This window comes from Zootoca vivipara, chromosome 6 (genome assembly GCF_965207765.1).
Source record: "Zootoca vivipara chromosome 6, rZooViv2.hap1.1, whole genome shotgun sequence".
NCBI lineage: Eukaryota > Metazoa > Chordata > Lepidosauria > Squamata > Lacertidae > Zootoca > Zootoca vivipara.
This window is the reverse complement of record NC_142589.1, coordinates 4138283-4160977: the sequence shown is the minus strand read 5'-3', so window position 1 is coordinate 4160977 and position 22695 is coordinate 4138283. Positions and strand designations below refer to the sequence as shown.

Below are 22695 nucleotides of genomic sequence, written 5' to 3'. Positions count from 1 at the left end.
GTCAGTACAGTACACTTAGAATCTTTAAGGCCTTTATATCTGCACTATACATTTAAAGCACTATCATGCCCCCAAAGAATCCTGTGAACTGTGGTTTGTTAAGGATGCTGAGAGTTGTTAGGAGACCCCTATTCTCCTCACAGAACTACAATTCTCAGAGTGGTTTAACAGTTAGTTCCTCTTCCAAGAAACCCTGGAAGTGTAGCTTGCATCATTAGAGGAGCTTAAGGCTAACACGGTGTAACACAGCTTTCCCAAATCTGATGCTCTCCAGATGTTTTGAGCTGCATCCAAGGGTACTAAAGGAGCTTGTGGTTGTAATCTCAGACCCTGTGTCTATGATCTTTGAGAATTCATGGAGAACAGGTGATGTCCCTGCAGACTGGAAGCAGGCAATTGTTGTCCCCATCTTCAAAAAGGGGAGGGGGAAGGAGACCCAGGTAATTACCGACCAGTGAGCTTGACAACAAAACCCTTCCAACTCTACAATTCTGATTCTATGAAGATTCTCTGCTAGGACAACCAAGCTGTGGTGCCCTGGGCTGATCTGTGTTGTTGTCCTAAGCAGCTGGAGGGTATCGGGTTGGGGAAAGCTGGGGAGCAGAATACTTTCAGGTCCTATGCCTTGGTTTCCCTTCTGGATTTTATCCTGCACGTACCAAACTGCTGCGCTTTCCTGCAGTAAACTAGTATAGTAACACTGAAGGTAAAGACAAGAGAGCGACATACATGACAGGCCACCAGAGCTCCTGTGTTCCAGCCAATGAGGATTACTGGTTTGTGAGAGAAATGGTTGTGGATCTGGAAAAGAAAGGGAAGACGGGAAATTCAAAGTTAAGTAATTTCCAAACTGGAAGCCACATATACCCAAGTGAAAAGTTTTGCATTTATAGAAGCTTGGGGGAAGTTCAACAGCACTACATGGATTTAGCTACTCCTGTACCCACCTCCGTAACTTTGCCTCTCACAGCACCGATCATGTGCTCCAGGCATTGCAACACTCCAACACCACTGCCGTTATTCATTAAATGGGTAGCAACAGGGATCACCTGCAAGACAAGCAAAGACAAGCAGATTAAACAGCAATTCCATCACAGTCCAATTTATAACGCAACCAAAAGTTACATCTGCGAATTTCATTGGCGGGGGGAAACACAAAGATCTGGGACTCTGCAAACTGTTGAGTTTATAAATATCTGGAATGTCTTACTCCACCTCAATATGGTTCTAGCTTTTTATATGGTGTTGGGCTGAATCCCCCCCCCATAACAGACATTTCTTGCCTGATGTGGGATTACAAATACCCTACAGAACTGTGGAATTGGAAGAGACTCTAAAAGTCATCTAGTCCAACCCCCTGCAATGCAGGAACCAAGGCTAAAGAATCCATGACAGATTGGCCATCCAACCTCTGCTTAAAAACCTCCAATGAAGAGCAGTCCATCCCCTTCTTAGGAAGTCCAGTCCACTGTCAAAAGAGTTCTTACCATCAGAAAGTTATTCCTAATGTTAAGTCTGAATTTTCTTTCTTGTCATTTGAAGCCATTGTTTCGGATCCTACCCTCTGGAACAGCAGAAAACAAGCTTGCTCCATTTTCCATGAGACAGTGACAGCCCTTGATATATCTGAAGAGGACTATCTCCTCTCAGTCTTCTCTTTTGCAGGCCAAACACGCCAACTCCCTCAAATGCTTGTCATCAGGCTCTTTATCATCTTGGCCACCACCTTCTGCACATTCCAGCTTTTCAATATCCTTCTCAGACTGTGGTGCCCAGAACTGGGCATAGTATTCAAGGTGGGGTCTTACTAAGGCAGAACAGAGTGGTACTATTACTTCCCTTGTTCTGGATACTATACTTCTGTTGATGCAGCCTAGAATTGCATTAGCATTTTTTGCTGCTGCATCACACTGTTGACACGAAGCCCAGAAATGTCCCCCATTTACCTGTTACCTGCCCAGGGTATTTCCCAGTACTTCCACTTTCATGTGTGCCTGATCTCCCTCTCCCTCAAATGGTTATTCTACACTTGCTTTCCATCTAAATCCAATCCAAGAAGGGAATGCGAGTCTACAGGAGTCTGTGGGGTCCCTACAATTGCACTGAAAGCGGGGGTGGGGGTGGGGAGGGAGGGGACATAGCCTGCTGTAGGAGAATGAGAACAGGGTGGTGAAGAGACACAAACCTTTCCCAAGCAAGAGAGTTGTGACTGCCAGAACCGATGCCGCCGAGAAGTAGGAAACATTGAATTGGAGGGTCCAGAAGATGCTAACAGGATAAGAGGAGAACCAGGCAACTTGCTCTTGGGAAAACAAACAAAGCCAAGAGGTTAAAAAAAAGAAAAAGCTGCTTCTCCAAGAGGCGCCACCCCCTTCAACAACCACGTCTCCAAACATGGTTGCTCTACTGATCAACAGTTTAAGTCTTGACAACCAAAGCTGTCTTCAGCCAAGGGAAGGCATTCTGCCTTTGGGATTTTATAACCACCAGCCGTTTCCCAGTTTAGCAGCTAAATATCTCTGCTGCCCTCCCCCAACTGACTGATTCAGAGGGGAACAAGCAATGGCCTTTTTAAACCTCAATTCTTATCTCTCTTATCTGCTAGATCTCAGCCACCTCCAGCGCTCTTCCGTCTCCTGGCAAAAGCCCACTGCAACAGAGTGCCCTTTCAGCTCATCTCATTATCTAAGCCAAGGTTTGGCTTAATGTGTTGTCTGAACCTTGTATTGTGGCTTAAGCTCTCTCCTCACTAACCACAAGCTGTAGCCAAGAATAAGGACCAGGAAGGGAAAAAGTGGCTGATAGCTCCATTCCAGGAGCTGGCATGTTTGCATGTGAACCTGCTCTTAAAATACAGGTGAAACTCAGAAAATTAGAATATCGTCAAAAAGTGCATTTATTTCAGTAATGCAACTTAAAAAAGGTGAAACCAATATATGAGATAGATGCATGACATGCAAAGCAAGATATGTCAAGCCTTTATGTGTTGTATTTGTAATTATTTGTCATTATGCAGGTCAATTATAAATGGAATATAATTAATGTAATAGCGATGTTTATTTTTGTTTTATTGTAACTATTTGTTTTATTACTGTGGAATTTCCAAAAGAAAGTGTTTGTAAAAATTTAAAGAAAAATAAATAATAATAAGTTGCATTACTGAAATAAATGCACTTTTCGACAATATTCTAATTTTCTGAGTTTCACCTGTAAAAATGAAAAACAGCAACAGCACAGAAATAAAACCCAGGACCCCCTCCTTTTCCTGATGGCCCACAATACACTTACTGGTTTGTTATGTGAAAGGACACCTATGGCTGGATCCCATGGACGCTTCAGCAAGAGGGAGAGGGCCTCAGCTCCTGCCGCTCCTGTCTTTGCAGTTGAGGACAACAGCATCCGATCAATGAGGATGGGAATCTGAAACACATTGATAAACATGTGATGGAACTCCAGAACACAGACATTCACTCCACATACCAGTAGTGCCAGGAAGACATTTGGACTTAAAGCTGGTTCGCTATTATTAGGACATCAATGGTTAAGGGCTGCTAAAGTGGGGCGGGGGATGATGATGACTAGAGACCTCCTGAAGCAAAAAGGCTCTCTAGCTTCCACTTCCCTTATAAGGGATAAAAGCTGAGAGATTTATACATGAGTAGCTCATACATGAGCATTACTCCCAAACAAACACACACAGAAATTCAAACCTACAGCATCTTAAAGGAGAGAGAGATTTGTGTTCACTCTTTTCCTAGCACTTAAGTAGCAGTAACCTGAAAGGTCAGCATTGATTTATAATTAGAATGATATGGAATTCAAATTGTGGTATAGTATGATCGTTACTTTCACGGGGGTTACGTATCACAGATGAGATGTATATGCAAAAATGTGCATACCCAAACCACACTCCTGGAACTTCCCCCATGGAACCATGCTTACCTTCCAAGCTCTCTACTTTGCTTACCAGTCCCCAAGACATCTTATGAAAGCATCCTAGAGTCCTGTAAGCAAGGCTTCTTTTTGTGCCAAGTTTTGTGTGCAATTAATTTGTGGGATTTCAACCTACTGCCTTTCGACCACACAAGGTTGAAATTATGCAAATTAATTGCATACACAATGCAGTCATACTGTACAATAAAATACAACTTATAAGAAATAAAAGCAATAAAAATACAGTTTCAAAACCACGCAACATCTAGCACAGCACATTACAATAGCCCCAACAGACAGAAAAAGGATGAAGTGGTCCACCAAGACCTTCAGAAAATTTCAAGTGGTTGGGAGGGGGAGTTTGGGAACCGCTGATTTATAAGGAAAAGAGAAGTGGCACCTTCTTTTAAGTAGAATGCTTTGTCTAAATAAGAAACATGGAAAGAAGGATTAAAAAGTGTTGGGGGGGAAACCCCCTCCCCAACATGTTCATTCACCTTTCCTTTAAGAGTCTGCAGGGCATCTAGGTAAGCAGCCAGCATAGGCAAACTAAGGGTTTCCACCAGCGTTGAGTGAAGCCACTGGATCAGCTTGGTATCCCAACTGATGCTTGCCAAAGCCTGACGGACACGCCGGGCACATTTGTCCACTGCTATCCTCCTGAGCACTGGTTCGTTGCAAGCCTGTTGGAAAACAGAGGAGAAGGACCCAAAGTGAGGTTGCATAACAAAGTGTGCCGAACGCAGAACAAAGCAGCAGTGACAAAGCTTGGAGTTACAATGCCTATGTCTCAGATGTCAAAGTAGAGATGAGACCTTCCCGACTTCATGGGACAAAACACAGAAGTGCAAAGGGCAACACACATTTAATGAAACAGCCAACCTGTCAGAGGGACTAGAAGCTCAGAAGTGGGCAGAGCAAGAGCAATGCTATTCTTACCCCTTCATTGGCTAACCGGGCCAGCCTGTCAGATTGTAAAGCTTTGAGGATTTTATTGAACAGCTTATTCTGGGCTATTGTCCAGCCAGATCTGCAAAGGAAAAAATCAACTTAGCAGTTCACCTTCCAGGTCAGCCTGAGGGCAGAATTCTCACATGCAAATCATGGGTAGAAGTACAAGCAAACGTAGGTGGAGCAATTCACATAAATGTTACTTTTGTAGAAAAGGACAGTTTCTAGATACATTTGAACACACCTCTCTATTCTCAATCCAGGCAGTCAAAACACATTGTGAGAGTTCAAAAAGACATTTCAGCCAGGCAAAAGCCACCAAGGAGGTTATGCAGTAGGCCAGTGAGGGTGTGGCCTGGGGGAGTCCCAAGGGGCAGCTAGAGAGGCTTGGAGGGCCACCTTCAGCCCCCAGAGCCTGAGGTTCCTAACCCCTGCTCCTGTTAAACAAAACTGCAGCTGGAGGCACCCAAAGAGTACTGATTCCTAAGTGTGGCCTAGATCAGTTGGAAGAGGAAACCATGGTTTGATGCTACAAGAATGGGCAATTGTGAGCCCTGGACTTGACCACTCCCCTGCACCCTCTCCCATTTCGCCTGCCAAAAATGGAGAGCAGAAGCCTGTGCTTTTAAACTAACCAGAGTTTCCTGTGGCATGTGCATAACTACAGTTGGCAAGAACAAGCCAGGACTGAACCACAATCTAAATAAACCACAGTTTTCATTCATTGATGTGATATCCAGGCAGGAAATCATCCTGTATGAAGCAGATGCAAGTTAAGCAAATGCAAAAATGTTTGGTAAACACACACGCACTGTCCCACGGCCCACTGCTAACCCAAAATGTCGACACACACATCTTGCAACAATGATCTGCATTCACTACCCAAGTATTTTGGAATTAAAGCCAATTTGCAGAACCCTGAACACTGCCTGGTCCCAAATTATCTCCAGGCTCAAAAAGCAAAAAAAGGAAATGGCACCACCAAAGAACAGGCACCACCAGTGCATAAAACAACCTTCTGTCCACTCCCCAATTTATTACCTGTTCATATGCTCCTCCCAGTCATCAGGTGGAGGTGGCGTATCAGTGTCTGTGCGGGCAAATATCACATGGCGCTCACACTCATTCATCACAGTGCGGGCCTTCTGGTTGTCGTAGAGTGGCACAGGTGTGGGTGTCACTGTTTCCACATCAATGGGAACATCTGCCTCACTGAAAACAGACAGAGCAATCAGCCTCCGTTTCCCACCCCATTAAAGCTATACATACCTGCAATACATTGAGCAAAAAGAGAGCTCTGGATAAATGGGTAAGCTGGGGTAAATGGGAAGCTGAATCAGAACAATAGTCCTGCTAGCTCAGCTTTGTCTACATTGGTTGACAGTGGATCTCCAGGATTTCAGACGGGGAGTCTTCCCCAGCACTCCCTAGAGATGATGCCTGTTGTGGGTTATTTCTTGCCAGGGGTGGCCCTTCCCATTTCACCTCAGGTAGATGCTGCCCTGTACATACTATGCACCCCTCTTGCCGTCTCTACCAAAGCTTTGCTTAGCAGTGTTATGCAGCTGTGGCTTCCAGCGAAATCTCACTAGAACTCAGAAGCTGCCACAGCCTCTTCTCCTCACTTCTTCAGTGGCAAGGCCCCTTGGATTCTGCTACCCAAGGCAGCTGCTTCAGTCTACCTCATGGATGGGCCAGCCTTGTGCCTGGGCCCTTCGGCAGGCAAAAGCCGGCCTTCTACTGCAGTTGTAACTTAGAAGTCGAACAGAATCCATTCCAGAAGTCTGTTCAACTTCCAAATCAATCGAAAACCGAATCATGGCTTCTGATTGGCTGCAGGAAGTTCCTGCAGCCAATCAGAAACCGTGGAAGCCCCGTTGGACATTCGTTTTCCAAAAATAGTTTGCAAACCAGAACAGTTGCTTCCGACCAAAACGTTTGGGAACTAAGCTGTTTGAAAACCAAGGTACGACTGTACTGAGCTTTGCCCCATCTCCTGGTCCAGCATAAGTGTTGATGCCACTGCTCAACCTTTCAGCTTAGTTTGAAAGAAGCACATGCAAAGCCTCAAGAAGAAGGGGGGCAAATAATGCAATTACAGATACCTGCACACAAAATATCCCTATGTAACTCTCACATAAGAGGAAAACAAGTGAAACTCACATGGCGTTGCTATCTTGGTGTCTCTTGGGAGTGACGAACAGCAGACGAGTGGGACGGGCATTGCTGGCATCAGGGTGGGCGCTCCATGGCTTGGCATAGCTGTGGTCCAGGAAGACCAGGTCTAGTTCTCTTTCATGGACTGACAACTGGAAAAGCAGAGAGGTCCCCATCCTCCGTGCCGAGGTTTGGAAGTCTCGCTCAGTGCCTCGGTAAGACATGTCTAGATCGTATGTCTCTGCCACTAGCAGTGGCACAATAAACTCTTACGGCTCCACATTCTTGCTGCTAGGGAAGGATAAACAACAAGTAAACAGTGTGAAATAATCTGCTTCTAACCCGGTGTTAAGCACATGTTCAGCCATCAAACGAAAACAAAAATGTGCATGCCACATAGAAGGCCTTTACCACAGAGCCAATGCCCAACCTCGTCTTGCCCCCATTTTGCTCATTTACTCCAATCAAGGCATTATCTCAATGACCTATGAACCAGTCACAAACATTGACACAAAACTATACACCATAAAACTGACGCAATTAAAAAAACCACATGCAGAGTTTTGTGTGCATCTGTTTATGTGCATATTTCTGGGGAGGGAGTCTGTGGCTTTTGCCACATTCTCCAAGAGGCCTGTGCCCAGATCAGGTTAAGAACCACTGGGTTAAAGTATCAGGCTAAGGCTGGGGAGACCCAGGTTAAAATCTCCAAGTTCATTGGATGATATGGGACCAGTAATTTGCTTTCAGCCTAACCTACCTCAGGTTGTAGCTAAAAATTATGGGATAACCCCGCCGCTCACTCCAACCTCTGACCAAGGCAACTGAAGCCGCTCAGAAACAGCCGAGAAGCGCACCCAAGTTCGAAGGGCTGCAGCAAAAAGAGCCCCTGAGCATGTACGAAGCGCCCAGAGAGTCTTCTGCCCCTCCCCCCGCCAAATCTGGAGCTTCCGTCAGAAACGAGCGCTTGATTTCAGAACCTCTTTCTGGACCCAGAGAAGGAGCAGCTATTCCTCACCCACCTCCGGCCAGAGAAAGAACGCAAGGGGCTCAACGCCGGCCCGAAGCACCGGAACCTCTCGCCAGAATCCAACCAGGGTAGGCCTCAGGCCTCGGGCGCATTTGCGCATGCGCGGCGCCCTCCCCTGTCCGGAGCCTCCCTTGACACTTTGGAAGGGACGGGCCGCGGCTGGGCGGCGGGAGAGAAGGAAAACCCGGCCGATGGATCCCGCGCTGAGTGAGGGGAAGCCTCCCTTTGGTCGGGAGGCAGGGAAGGGAGGACGATTCCAGGCACCTCGAACGCGCATAGCTCGGGCGGCCTCTTAGCCCCCCCTGGTGAAGAAGGGACTAAGATTTGCAGGCGCAACTGTTGCTGCTGGTTTTGTTCAGCGAAAGGCATGAATCATAGAATTGTAGAATTGGAAGGACCCCCGAGGGTCATCTAGTCCAACCCCCTGCAATGCCGGAATCTGAACTAATGCATCCCTGACATATGGCCATCCAACCTCTGCTTAAAAACCTCCCATGAAGGCAAGTCCACTACATTCTGAGGGAGTCCCTTCTACTGTCAAACAGCGCTTACCGTCAGAAAGTTCTTCCTAGTGTTTAGCTTGCTCCGTCTTCCACCATGTGACAATGAAAGCCTTTGCAGGCTAAACGTGCCAACTCCCTCGACCATTCTTCGTCATGGTTTCCAAACGCAGCAGAAAGCAGGCCCGCTGCTTTAGCCCTCCTCCCTTTGCTTTTTTCTCGGCCTAACTCGGTAGGGACCCCCTTCCCAGATGAACCGAGTTCGAGAGGAAGATGATTCTCGAAGCCAAATAACACCAGTGAGGGGAAAGCGACGTTTCGTCTCTGTCCTGCGAACCAACACCATTCACACATTGCGATTCCCGGCGGAGAGGTAAAGGCGCAGTTCTCCGAACTAGCCTGCAGGGGCCGCTGCTGGAGGCGGGCGTCGAGAAGGGTGTCCCCTGCTCGACGGCCCGCGGGATGACGTCATTCGAGCGCCGGGGCTCGTCGTTGCTTTGCGTGGAAACCGGAAGTGATGCAGCTTCCCGGCTCGGTAGCGGGTGGCTTGGCGTGGAGCTCGAAACGTTTGGGGGCCTCAGAGCAATGGGGAAGAAGAGTAAGAACGAAGTCCCGGACAGGTGAGCGGTACCTGCCTCGCCGGGGGGGGTGGGGTGGACGGGGAGCCCCCGGACCGGTCCTTCCGCGCTCCCTTATAGTGAGGCGTTGGAGCTGGTGCGTGAACCTCTTCCTCCTTGGTCAGCCCCTCGGGTGGGAGCTTGTATGTACTGTATGTGTGTACTGTATGTGTGTATGTTGTATACCGCTCTTTATCCGAGGATGACACGGTGGTTTACTATACAAAAACACATAACGAAACAAGGAACATAACACGAAACAAAACCAATAACTACCCCCCCAAACACACACAATATAAAAAGCCATAGATTAATTAGCCAAAGGCCTAGGATAAGAGGAATGTTTTCCTCATCTAGTATGGCCTTTGAACCACATATATGGCAGGATTCAACCATTTCTCCCAACAGTAGCAAAGTGCCCCTATCCTGCCCATAAAGTTCCATTGTCACTTGACCATACTGGGCACCGAAAAAGAAAAAACAAGAACTTGGTGTTTCCAACGGGAATTTTGCAAATGTTGACTACAGTGGTGGCTCGGTTTATGAACTTAATCCGTTCCGGAAGTCCGTTCTTAAACCAAGGCATGCTTTCCCTACTGTGGTCTCCCACTGCCGGTACCCTTCCACCATTCGGATTCCGTTCTTAGACCAAGGTAAAGTTCACAAACCAGGACACTACTTCCAGTTTTGCAGAGTTCATAAACTGAATCGTTCATAAACAGGACTGTTATTTCCCATCAGTGCCATAATGTCATTTCATCCAATCACACCCCAAAGCAGCCACATAATGATTCCTTTTAAAAAAAATTTTTTTAACGTTAGTAATTAGGAAAAGTATTGCTTTCATAGGGGTACGTTGTTATTGTTATTATTAAATTTATATACTGCCCATCATCTGAAGATCACAGGGCAGTTGACAGTATAAAAACACAAAAACACATAGCTGTGTTTTCCTCTGGAACACACCAGTGAGCCTTGTCATCTTGGCAGCCCAGGACCTGCATACAGGTAATCCTCATTTTGCACAGGGGTTCCGTTGACCTGTTTTTGAGGGTCAAACTTGCATTATCTCTCCTCCATCCTAGGGTGTATTTTATGGTTGTCTTACAGAGGAATAGATTGGGATATAGCTTTTGCATGTATAGCTGTCATTTAGATGCTGTTAGTGTCAATGGTGTTTTAATGTTACGAAAAAAAAGTTACCTGTTGAATTGTGTCTCCCTCACTGCTGTCCCCATCATATTTATGCAGAAGCAGTGAATTTCATTTCATTTCACTTTTAAGTGTAAGGTCTCTCTTCTAGATGGACTCATTACATACCTCTTGGAAAGAGAATACCTGGAACACGCTTTATTGCTTTTAAAGTTCCACTTAAGAAGGTAGGTATGGCGTGCAGTTTTTTTGGGTGGTTCTATGTGTTATGTAAATGTAAGGTTGCTCTTATGGGACGCGAGTGGTGCTGTGGGTTAAACCACAGAGCCTAGGGCTTGCCAATTAGAAGGTCGGCGGTTCAAATCCCCATGATGGGGTGAGCTCCCATTGTTCGGTCCCAGCTCCTGCCAACCTAGCAGTCAAAGTGCTACAGCGGGAAGGTAAACGGCGTTTCCATGTGCTGCTCTGGTTTGCCAGAAGCGGCTTCGTCATTCTGGCCACATGACCCGGAAGCTGTACACCAGCTCCCTCGGCCAATCAAGCAAGATGTGTGCCGCAACCCCAGAGTCATCCGCGACTGGACCTAATGGTCAGGGGTCCCTTTACTTTTAAGGCTGCTCTTGATCTGTTTGCATTGTGCTTTAGTCCAAATTCCAGATCTCATGTTTTCATCTGAGCAAAGTTTAGTGTATAGCAGTGGTTCCCAAATATTTTTGGGCCATTATTCCCTTAGTTCCATAAACATCCACAGTTCCCCATAGCCTATAAAAAGCAATATTCTGGACAGAGGTTTGCACAACCCACCAAGGAAAATAGGAACTGTTTGAATAAATTTCAAGACAGTGACAATTAATTGCACATTCATTCAAAATCAATTAAAACTATTTAGTTTAATAAATTCAGCAGAATTGGTTAACTTGATCCAGTGATCATTTGATATAGGCTTGGCATACGTCCAGATTTCCCCAGGCATATCTGGAATAGTGCAGTCGGCAGCAGTGTTTGGGCAGAAATCAATAAAACCGCTTCTCCCGCCGCTGCCCGGCACAAAGCCGACATCGGACGGGGCTTCAGAAAGGCGCAGCGCTTCTCCGAAGCCCCGTCCTATGCTCCCAGGTGTCCATGGTGTGGCGGTGGGGGGAGAAGTGGGGGAACGGATCCGTTCCTCCACTTCTCCCCCCCCCTTTCTTCCCGCGCTACAGCTCTTTATGTTCCGCTGGTCTCTGCCAGTTGCCCCTCACCGGCAGAGACCAGCGGAACACAAAGGGGAATCAGCTGCAGCGCAGGAATAAGGTAAAGGAAGATCAGCTGAGAGGCACTGACAGCTGTCAGCGCCTCTCAGCTGATCTCCCTTTGCCTTCTTTCCTTGCTACAGCTGGTTCCCCTTTTGCTAGACGAATGCCCCTTTCGCTAGGTTTTGCGATCGGAGGTTTTTATGGCCACACTTTGCAAGACGAAGCAGCAGCCATAAAAATCCTCATCGTCTTGCGAGGCAACCTCCAATCGCAAAACCTATTCATATAGCGGAAAATTCGTCTTACAGGGCATTCGTCTAGCGAGGCACCACTGTAGTCTAATTTAGCTTATCTAGTCTTGCCAGTTCCCAACTGCAGTTAAACATCCCAGTTCTTCTTGTTGTTGTTTAGTCGTTTCCGACTCTTTGTGATCCCATGGATGCCAGCACTCCTGTCTTCCACTGTTTCCCACAGTTTGGACAAACTCATATTCGTAGCTTCGAGAACACTGTCCAACCATCGCATCCTCTGCCGTCCCCTTCTCCTAGTGCCCTCAATCTATCCCACTTCTTATGACTGGCCTAAAACTGTAAAACACACACACACACACACACACACACACACCAGGTCACAAGATATTGTGATTACTGTACCATTATTTCTGGTAATTTTAGTCCAGTGTAAGATTTTGAGTGTCTTAGACTGCTGAAATATCTTTAATACTATGTGTGGTAAACGTAAGCAATACAAGACTATCCAAATACAGTTGTACTCTCCTTTGGATGCTTGTCAGGGGGGTCTAGATGCAGCATCCAGTGAAGTTCCATTTGTGCAAGGATTTCTGCCTGTGCAATGGAAAATTCATTATGCAAACTGAAATCCTTGTGCTACTTTGTTAGACACTACCCTTAGAGTTTAACAGCAACCTATAACTGTTGGTTGAATACTCTACTTTCTTTTCAGACTTTTGATTGGAAACTTGCTCCAAATGAACGTTTTTCTCCATTAGACCTTATTAATCAGGTTACAGAACAGAAAGAAGAACTTGGCTTGGTCATTGACTTAACATACACCACCCGCTATTATGAGCCAGAGGTAAGTTCAGTTTCCCAAACTTATGTGAAAGGGTCAGATCAGGGGTCCCCAAACTAAGGCCCGGGGGCCGGATGCGGCCCAATTGCCTTCTAAATCCGGCCCGCGGACGGTCCGGTAATCAGCATGTTTTTACATGAGTAGAATGTGTCCTTTTATTTAAAATGCATCTCTGGGTTATTTATGGGGCCTGCCTGGTGTTTTTACATGAGTAGAATGTGTCCTTTTATTTAATATGCATCTCTGGGTTATTTGTGGGGCATAGGAATTCATTCAATTTTTTTTATAAAATATAGTCCGGCCCCCCACAAGGTCTGAGGGACAGTGGACAGGCTCCCTACTGAAAAAGTTTGCTGACCCCTGGGGTAGATACTGTCTTTGGTAGCTTTCTCAATGTGGAATTAATTGTTAGCACTAGAATCTTGTTTGTTGAAAAATTGTCCTGCTAAGAACTGAAATGAAACTTTGAAGAAATGGATTAAAGTTCCTTTTCAGCATGCAGTAGCTGTAAACAGTGCCATGTGGACTTTTTAAAATGTGGTATGTATTTAGGGGCTTAGATGTCAAGTAGATATGACACTCTGGGGTTTTTTTTGTCAAGATGGGTGGAAGTATTCCTCTGATTTTCATTCCTCTACAAGCACCATCACAACAGGCTGAGTTTTCTGCCTGAAAAGTGGGGTGGGGTTTATAATCTATCATAGCCATAGCTGTTTTCTAGGAAGCTATAAAAAGCACGTTGGTTTTGGTTATATTTATATGATACGGTCATGTGAACAGCTGACCTATAGGCTATAGGAGTATCATGTGACTTTGCATCATGGTCTCCAGACCTGCAAGAACACTGCATGATCCAGTAACTGACCTACATAAGATGGTGGATGGCTTTAGGGCAGGTCTGGCAAACCTGCAGCCCGTGGACTAAATTTGGTTTACTGCACTGTTTGCCTAAAACCACACCCGCCTATCCCACACCTGATGTCATACACAACATCCTGCAAAAAGGAGAATCAAGCTCTGTTCTGGTTGGTCACAATCTCACCTCACCCCTGTGGGTTAACTTTGACATCTGGGTTAATCACCCACTTGTCAAAGGTGGCCCATGAGGAAGGGAGTGATAAAGATCTGACCTACCGGGCCAAAAAGATTCCTCACCCCTGTTTTAGGGTAGTGGGCAAGGCTACAGAATGAGTATTTAAAGGGTGAATTCCTTTTGTGACCCAGGGAGAATTTCTAACAGGTTTGCTGGCTTGAGTATTCAGTCAGACTAGGTGGGTGATGGGATTCCATTCTGAGCTGCCTAGGAAGAAAGTGAGTGCTGAAAGTATGGAGATGTGCGCTGCATTAAAAAAATAATAATCTCTGCATTTAAACCCGGGAATAGTCCTGTGTGGTTGGCTTGTTTGGTGTTCATTGCAGCTATTTGTGTTTCATATGTCCTTGCAGGAGCTCCTAGGCACGATGCAGTACTGTAAAATTTTAACTGTTGGCCATGAAGTACCAAATAATGAGACAGTGTTTGAATTTAAAAGCACTGTTAAAAAGTTCCTAATGGAGAATCAACATAATGGTGAGCATGATCTGATGGGTTGAAACTGGATTTATCTAAGACAGCAGAGCAGTTATGAAGGTAGCCATTAGCGATTGTGTGGCATTTCTTTTTTATTTTAGTTGGATAGATGCTTTAGCTGGTTGGCTGGCAGAACCATGCCATGGTGGAAATGTACATGGTGGAAGCAGGCAGGTTCCTGCCCCCACCAGTTTGCAGTTTAAAGGTGGATATTGGGAAAGGGAGGAAGGAGGGGAGAGAAGAGGAATTGTTCTCTTCTTGAAACATGCCAATCTACCCTTGGCAGCCAACCTGAAAGCTAAGTTCCTGCTCTTTTTGAATGGAAGCACTAGGGTACTCTTTCTACCTTCTGATGCATGGCAGAACTTTACATGAATTTGCTTTTTCAGAGTCGGTCACGACTGGACCTAATGGTCAGGGGTCCCTTTACCTTTATGTATAACTATGTTTGTGCACTGCAGAGATTAATGTTTCATCTAACACTTGACTATAAATATCATTATCTCCAAACAATTGTGGCAAATGTCAGACAGTACCTGACAAGCAACTTGATGAAGAATAAAGTTGCCTCTGCAACTGAGCCTTTGTTAAACCAGTTTGTGCTTCCAATTTCCCTAGACAAGCTTATTGGAGTTCACTGCACACATGGTTTGAATCGAACTGGTTACCTTGTTTGCAGGTAAGTTGCTCTTGAAACAAATCCAGGTCAGCAGTCTAGTTTGATAGTTGGAACACGTTATAAAAATGAATAATTGAGTATCTGCCACAAGGATTCTTGCTTCAGTGTAAATTCAATAAATCTTCCTGGATGGAAGTGTTCATTTGTTTACATGTTTATATAAAAGGGCTGTCTTCCATGCATTAGTCGGTTAAACTGGTGGGCTGTGACGTGAAGCTGGATCATAGCTTGACCAAAGATGGGTCATGTCAGCAGTCTGATTATTTCCATGTAGTTTTAATAGTTTTAAGAAGAGAAAGGAGAGATGACCATAGGCAAATTTGATAAATATAAAATATGGGCCCTAAGTTGCAGCTTGGAATTAAAGGTATGTTCTGAGTTTAAAAAGGTTGGAGAAACTTTCTTAGAATGGTTTTGTGGATTTAGCCAGTCTGTCACTGTTATCCAACAGGGTTTATCTCAATTTTAAGGTTTTTTTTTAAGCCGCCCAGGAGACCATGGAGACTTCCCAGCTGACCCCAAAACATAGATTCAGAATACCCTTCATTCAAAGCTGTATTAATACACTCCTTCAGAATAATTATGAGAGGGGATTAAATTAACTTTTACTTAGAGTAAAATATTTAATTATTTATACCCCGCACATCTGGCTGGGCCTCCCCAGCCACTCTGGGTGGCTCCCAACCGGATATTGAAAACACAATACTGTGCAGCATTAAACCTTAAAAACTTCCCTAAACAGGGCTGCCTTCAGATGTCTTTTAAAAGTAAGATTGTTGCTTATTCCTTTGACATCTGATGGGAGGGCTTTCCACAGGGCAGGTGCCACTACCAAGAAGGCCCTCTGCCTGGTTCCCTGAAATTAATGGCCATGGCTAACTTAGGTCTATTAATTTCAGTGGGTGTAGTAAAAGATAATTGACTACGACTCATGGCTTTTACTTTAAAATAGAACACAGCAGATAGCATGGTGTAGGTTCCTAAAACACTGCTGTCATTTAATTCTGTTTTGAGTGATGTTTTAACTGTTCCATTATGTGCTGTATTTTGAATGTTGTTAGCTATCCTGAGCTTCCTTTCAAGAGGAACAACAGGTATAAATCTAATGAAATAAGTTTGAATTCTATAAATTTAGCATCCATAGATAATCAAGACAAGTTTTAAATCTTAGCATGCTCTAATACCATGCTGTTTGGGTGATCAAACCAACATAGTTGGTTTAGATCTTACAAAAAAACCAGATATGTAGTCTGAAGTGATGAATAATACAACTCTCTGGTATGTAGGTATAACTCTCTTATAGACAATTCTGGGCCTTTCCCCCTTCTATTATCTGATGGTCCAAAGTGCAGGGCAGTAATCTTGGGTATTAGCATGCTAGTATTCTAGAGAAATACAGGTTTGTTGTTTTTAAAGAAATTACATACCGCCTGTTGCCTTCAAACTTTCTATCACTGACTTCTGTTCTTATGAATGCTCATTTTTCTATAGCTAAAAATCTTGCTGTTCTCTTAAGGTACCTAATTGATGTTGAAGGAATGGAGCCAAACATGGCAATAGAATGTAAGCATTGCATCCTTTTTTGTTGAGTTGGAGCATTTGATTGTTTCCTCCACCACACCCCAAAGCTGCCTCATTAACTTCAGGATGGAAACGGGTTCAACATAACTCTGTGTTAAACTAGAGCTTTGTAGTAGATACCCACAGCTCTCCTCTTGACACTGAGACTTTACTAGAAGGACACATGTAGAATTTATATTGCATTGAGTTAAACAGATACTGTATTCTGGTAGGGACTGATACACTCTTCCCAAGTTTTCCATAGGTCTCTTCTCATATGACCTGTTTTGTTTTGTTTTTTGCTTGTTTCACTTGGAACGGGAGCATTGTGCCATTAAAAATGGATTGAGAGCTGATGCCATAAGTGAGCTGGAAAGTCAGGTTTCATTTCAGCCATAAACTTTTAAAGTGGCCTTAGGCAAGCCACATTTCTCAGTGCATCTGCCCACCTGCATTTTCCAATCTGTACTATAGGGATATCTGATCGTTGGATTAATTACGATAATATAGTAGTTCTCAGGCATCCTGCTTTCAGGAAACCATTTCCGAATCCAGTCATCTACCAAGGAACTGGTGTGCATTTCCCCTTGGCTGAGGATTCAGGGACATTTCCCTGGGTACATAAGAGTGCTGGATAGGTCTTTTGGGAGTCCCATTGCCCTTAGCAAGTCTAGAATGCACCTAGACCACAGACCCAGCACTCCATTGCAACTACTATTGATTGTTTCATTGGGGAATCACTGGACTCCCTGGAATCTGCTTTGACAGTCACAGCCTTTGTGTATGTGGGAACGCTCTTCAAGTATTTGAATATTGGCAAGTAATAGCCTGATGTGGTGCTGCTTCTGGTTAAAGTGACTTGATGGGAGGAATGGGGTCTTTTTTATAGAAATAACTGTTGCCACCAAATCCTGTGTGTGATGGGGCTTACTTCAAAGCAAATGTGCATAGAATTGCACTGTAAACCTTGTTTTCTCCCTTAGTGTTTAACAGGTGCAGAGGGCACTCAATAGAAAGGAAGAACTACATTGAAGCCCTTAGGGGAGGATCTGGCAGAAGGCAAGTCGTTTTTTCTGTTCCTCTTGCTTTATTTAAATATTGCTTTTGCTTGGAAGAAGCAGGAATTAGTTGCAGAAAAAGGTTCTGTTGTAGCATCTGTCACTAATTTTGCCATCTAATTTTCCCATTTAAATGAGCAGAATACTTGTTCAGGAAACTACCGGGGTTGTAGGACCCTCAAATCAAAAGCCCTACAGGGCCTGAGTTTGGATCCCCTGGCAAATCAACAATTCCTCTTGTCTTGTGCCACAGACACAGGGCAGGTATTTGTAACAGAGGAGTTTACTAGAGAACAGACACGGTACAGTGTGCTGCAGAGGAAGTCAAAAGGGACACATTTGTAATGGGCAGAGGAAAGGAGGACACACCCCTTAAAAACCTTCCCAATCCCAGAAGGCCATACTGAGAATGTCATCTGAAGGCCTTCTAACACTGAGGATTGTTGATGTTTTACTGTCTTTGACACTAGCTATTTTTAGGTACTGTAATCCACCCTGCGGGCTTATGATGAAAGGGAGGATTTTAGATTTCTAAATAAAGGAAACAGGGTAAAAAGGTAAAGGTAAAGGACCCCTGGAGGGTTAAGTCCGGTCAGATTCAACTATGGGGTACAGTGCTCATCTGCACTTTCAAACCAAGGGAGCTGGCGTTTCTCCACAGGCAGCTTTTCTGGGTCATGTGGCCAACATGACTAAACTGCTTCTGGCGAAATAGGACACCATGACATGTGCCAGAACCATGGAAACACCATTTACCTTCCCGCAGCAGAGCTACCTATAAATCTACTTGCACTGGCATGCTTTCAAACTGCTGGGTTGGCAGGAGCTGGGACAAAGCTACAGGAGCTCACCCTGTCGTACAGATTCAAACTGCCAACCTTACAATCAGCAAGCCCAAGAGGCTTGGTGGTTTAGGCCACAGTGTCCCCTATGTTCCCTAAAGGGGCAGTTGGAAACCTGTTTGAAAGCATTTCTTGTTTCCCATAACTGTTTTAGAGATCCCTTTTTCAGAACTTTACACCACAAATAGCCCTGTGTGCTAGTAAAGTCATGCCAGTGCTTAAAATAGTCAAATTGACCCTGTCCACACGAGCAGCTAAAGTATTCACATGTATGGGAGAACCCCAGGAATTGCAGAAATACAGAAAACCTTTAGAAGGCAGATGGTTCAAAACAGCCCAGTGAAGGCTGAGCATCCTCAGGGGCAGAATGCTGAGTGAGGAATAGAAGTGGAATGGAATATCCCGAATGAAGTCTGGCTAGAAGAACATAAGCACACCACACTGCTACACGTGTGGCAGGTCCCACTTGTTAGCCTCACAACTTCCAATGGAAATATCTTAATGGCTACTCCAAGGGTTCTTCCCTCCCCATATGAACCAACTCCATTGTAAGAGGAAGCCAAATGAGACGTCAGCTTGCCAATATGTTTCTTCACTGTGGTTTCATGTATTTTTGTTGTAAACCGCTTCGATATATTTTCTGTGAAATAGCAACCTATAAATAAACAGGACCACAATGACTGCCTCTCCCCATATGAACAGACCCCACACACTGCAATCATCATCTGAGTCCCTTCTTCATGTGCCTCCTCCATGAGAAATTGGGAGGGAGGGAGGGAATATGAGAAAGGGCCTTTTCTGTGGTGGCTCATCTGACACCTTTGTTACATATATTTAGGCACCAGGCAAAAACATTCCTCTTCTCCCAAGCCTTTGGCTAATTAAACAAACTATGGCCTTTTAAACTGTGTATTTGGATGTATTGTTTTTGTTTGTTACTATGATACATATTTTTGTGTTTTTATATTGTGATCTTTGGTGTAAAGGGCAGTATAGACATTTAATAAATAATAAGAATATACCCCTATGAAAACAGTACTTTTCCTAACTACTAACATTAAAAAACACTTTTTAAAGGAATCATCATATGGCTGCTTCAGGACGTGGTTGGATGAACGGGTACTATGGCCCTGTTGCAAATCCTGGATTTCAAGCAACTACATACAGTCAGCGACATTTGCAGCAGTTCCCACTGGAAACACCAAGGTCTCATTTATTGCTTTCTAGACATCCAGTATGGTCAAGTGAAAATAGAACTTTATGCGTAGCATAGGGACACCCTGCTACTGTTGAGGGAAATGATTGAATCCTGCCATTTACATGGTGCAAAGGCTACCCTTTATGAGCTGCCATCTCTTCAGCTCCTAAGTAATATGGGTTAAAGCCAGGGTTGCCTTGCAGGAATGCAAAAAGCAACTTTGCTCTTAGGCTTAGGCACTTGGGTTTAGGCACTTGAACCATACCGTTCTTGCGGTCTTTCTCATTCTTTCTTTTACAGGCACTTCCCACCAAGGAGAGGAAGGGGTGGACAAAACCCACAGAGGTAAGAAAGTGGGGGTTCCAGGGAACTTCTGAACACATATTGTGTCTAGTCAAGGGCAGTTCATGTTCTGCAGGACAAAAAAATTACGTTTCTATCCTCGGAATAAAGCATGCAAATAATATTGGAATATGTCAGCTTAATTTGTATAAGCTGTTTCTAAAAGATGGGTTTCCTGGAATATGTATCTACATGAAATGCTGGATTTTGTCCTTGTGTTGTAGAATTTTGGAATGCCCAGAATACACTTAACCTTGCCTAAATTGCTGTCCGGTCTACTTCTCAATTGTTAATGGCAGTGTATCAATTGGACACAATTTTATATGTGCTATGCTAGTTAAAAGAAATGCAAAGTACTGCAAGGTATGAAAACTGAGCTGCTGCACTAACAGTAGATACTTTTTGCCTAAATAAAGTAGGCAGGGAGTAATGAATTGGCTCCTTTCCTACAAGCTGCAGTACTTTATTTGCACAGATATAGTTTTCCCTGAGGCAGTTCACGGACAGTGTGGAGGAATGGTTTTGTTCTGGGGTAAAGACATCTGAAATTGATCACTGACAATGAGGACCTCCTCTTAGCAGCTGGTTCCAGAGGGTGGCCATCTTAGCCTTTTGAACCAAAAGCAACAGTCTTGTGACACCTTTAAGACTAGCAAACTGGCTTTTCTTTCCCCTCGGCATTGGTTGGTAAAGCAACTGCCTGTACCAGACTCAGAATTACAGCTGAAAGCTTGTCTGTTTTAGCGTTGCTCCAATCTCTCTGCCCTGGTGAACTGCACCCAGCTCAGCTGGTGAAACATACCGTACTCTCTCAGTAGTGTAAGTTTTAAGAAGCAGACTTAGAAGGCTCCGATTACAGCATGGGCTGGAGTGTTGTGGTGCAGGCTTTTCAATACCACTTGGCTCTGCTCTGAAATTTGGTGCTTTCTCTTTCAGAAAACCCTATCATACCAGTCACAGAAACCTCATCAACTGTTATGACAGTGGTCAGCCTGTTTACCATCCTCAGTACCTCCCTACAGCTGACATCACTCAGCAAGGATTGGATTACCCTGTTAGGTCCAGCCAGGGGCTACACTATTCATCTTACCACCAACAGTTGCAAGGACATGCGGGGCCTCATTTTCCAGTGCAGAGTCCTCATTATCCACAGCAGCAAGGACGATATAAAATTGACAGACGGCACCATTGAAAACTCTGTTGATGGAAACCTAACAGCCGAGGAGGACACAGTCTCATACTAATGAACTTAAATGAATTATTGCCTTGTGATTTAGCCAGCAGATGAGACCCAACAGGTTACATCGTTATTGTTGTTTATTTATTACTCACCTTCACACTGTGGTTCCAGGGCAGGACTACTTTGTACCACATTACACCAATGCTGCGTAGTTTTCATTTTGTGATTGCTTACCAGCAAGATGTAGCCATTCCAGCCGTTAAATGAATTCATAATTGATAAGAAGCACTTATTGGCTGGTCTCCTGAAATGTCTCTTATTAAAGTCATGTTTGGGAGTTATAAGGCTCCTCAATGCAGAAGCTGCTTCCACAAACGTTAGCAAACTGACCTCATATTTTGTGTTAGATAAAGATTACTTTCCCCTGCTCTTGACATGACCCTCCCAAGAGGGAAATGGACTTGGTCCTTTCAAAATGGATTTCTGCCTCATAAATCAGTTCGACTCCAGTTTGTAACCTGATTCAATTAACTAGTTGCTGCTTTCTCCATAACCTGGGAACTCTTCCTGGGTGGTCCAGTCCTATAGGGATGCTGTCAGTTGTACCAATCATAATGTGTTTTCATATGTAACTAAAGCTGTGTGGGTCTGGAACCAGTGCTACCCTATAATGATACAGTAATCCCTTGTTTTATGCATGGGTTTGGTTCTAAGGATCATGTACATTCATCAACATCATGTATAGGACGTGATTTTTTAAAAAGCTCTTTGCACACCTGGTAACCCCAAATGAATCTGGCACAAAAAAGGCTTTTAAACTTTCTGCCTTGCTTCAGACTTGAGTTGCCCAATTGACTTGTTTCAACAAGCTCACCTTCAACCATGTTTGGCTGAAACTGTGCAGGTCAAATGTGTGTAAAATGAGGGGTTACTGTACCAGGTTTGGGAATTTTCTAATCTTGGGTGTTTCTTTCCTTTTTCTTTTGCCTTCTATTAATTACATAACAGGTGTCTCATTTGCATTGATCTATTGGAGTTGATATTTCACATATACTGTATTATTATGTCGTGTGGGTGGAGTATCTGCTCCTGATACTACCCTCAAATTTAATTGTCGTGTGCAAAACTTTTGTAAGCTGCAGTGAGAGCCTCTTGGGGCTATGGAGCAGAATATAAATGCTGTATTCTAAATAAATAATAGCTGTATTCTCCATGAATCTGTCACCTATCACAGCTAGGGTGGGAGCTACCGCCAACTCTTCTGGAAGTGAATTCCATAGTATTAGTTATGTACTGGATGAAGGACATATCCGGTGCTCATTGTTCAGTGACATTTTGGTTGGTCCCAATTAGGCTAGCCATGGGCCCTGCTTTGCAGAGGATGGGCCTCAGTCTGAAGATCTGTCAGAGGAGGACAGGCCCTCTAGTCTGGTTTAAAGATAACCAGAAGGAAGGAAAGCACAATTTTTTGAAAGGGTGGTGCTCAAAATTATCCACCACCCTGGAGAGCAGAAAGAGCATTCCTGCATCTTAGACACCTGCTCCCATTCTTGGGTTGCATTCTGCTTTTCCAACAACAAATTTTGAGCTCAAAGCAGC

General features: G+C 44.4%; 2 protein-coding genes across 13 annotated transcripts in view; one reads left to right on the top strand and one right to left on the bottom strand.

Moving 5' to 3' along the window:
• The window catches only part of KANSL3 (KAT8 regulatory NSL complex subunit 3), a 32318-nt gene extending 23354 nt beyond the window's left edge, over positions 1-8964 (bottom strand). For 4 of the 12 annotated variants that reach the window (XM_035118637.3, XM_035118644.3, XM_035118643.3 and 1 more), the window contains exons 1-9: positions 8064-8200; positions 7048-7332; positions 5926-6096; positions 4873-4963; positions 4431-4616; positions 3289-3420; positions 2186-2302; positions 948-1049; positions 730-801 (exon numbers count right to left, since the gene is read on the bottom strand). In XM_035118637.3, coding sequence (XP_034974528.3) covers positions 730-801; positions 948-1049; positions 2186-2302; positions 3289-3420; positions 4431-4616; positions 4873-4963; positions 5926-6096; positions 7048-7265 — 1089 coding nt within the window. In that variant the 5' untranslated portion in view covers positions 7266-7332; positions 8064-8200. Of the gene's footprint in view, positions 1-729; positions 802-947; positions 1050-2185; positions 2303-3288; positions 3421-4430; positions 4617-4872; positions 4964-5925; positions 6097-7047; positions 7333-7801; positions 8201-8623 lie in introns of those variants that run through there. The other 8 variants (XM_035118639.3, XM_088670847.1, XM_088670845.1 and 5 more) reach the window with 5 other exon arrangements.
• Positions 8965-9070: 106 nt separating this feature from the next.
• On the top strand, positions 9071-22307 carry DUSP11 (dual specificity phosphatase 11). Its single transcript, XM_035118635.3, has 10 exons — positions 9071-9191; positions 10492-10567; positions 12539-12670; positions 14114-14237; positions 14856-14916; positions 16433-16479; positions 17460-17535; positions 19454-19582; positions 19875-19919; positions 20853-22307. The coding sequence occupies exons 1-10, from the start codon at positions 9157-9159 to the stop codon at positions 21106-21108; spliced, it is 981 nt and encodes a 326-aa protein (XP_034974526.3). The 5' UTR covers positions 9071-9156; the 3' UTR covers positions 21109-22307.
• Positions 22308-22695: the final 388 nt, after the last annotated feature.

What these genes read in the sequence shown, in the direction of transcription:
- DUSP11 (XM_035118635.3), top strand. Translation starts at nt 9,157, where the DNA reads ATGGGGAAGAAGAGTAAGAACGAAGTCCCGGACAG. An exon ending in GCCAAACATGGCAATAGAAT is followed by an intron (nt 16,480 to 17,459) that starts GTAAGCATTGCA and finishes TTTCTCCCTTAG; the next exon opens with TGTTTAACAGGTGCAGAGGG. An exon ending in AGGGGAGGATCTGGCAGAAG is followed by an intron (nt 17,536 to 19,453) that starts GCAAGTCGTTTT and finishes CACTTTTTAAAG; the next exon opens with GAATCATCATATGGCTGCTT.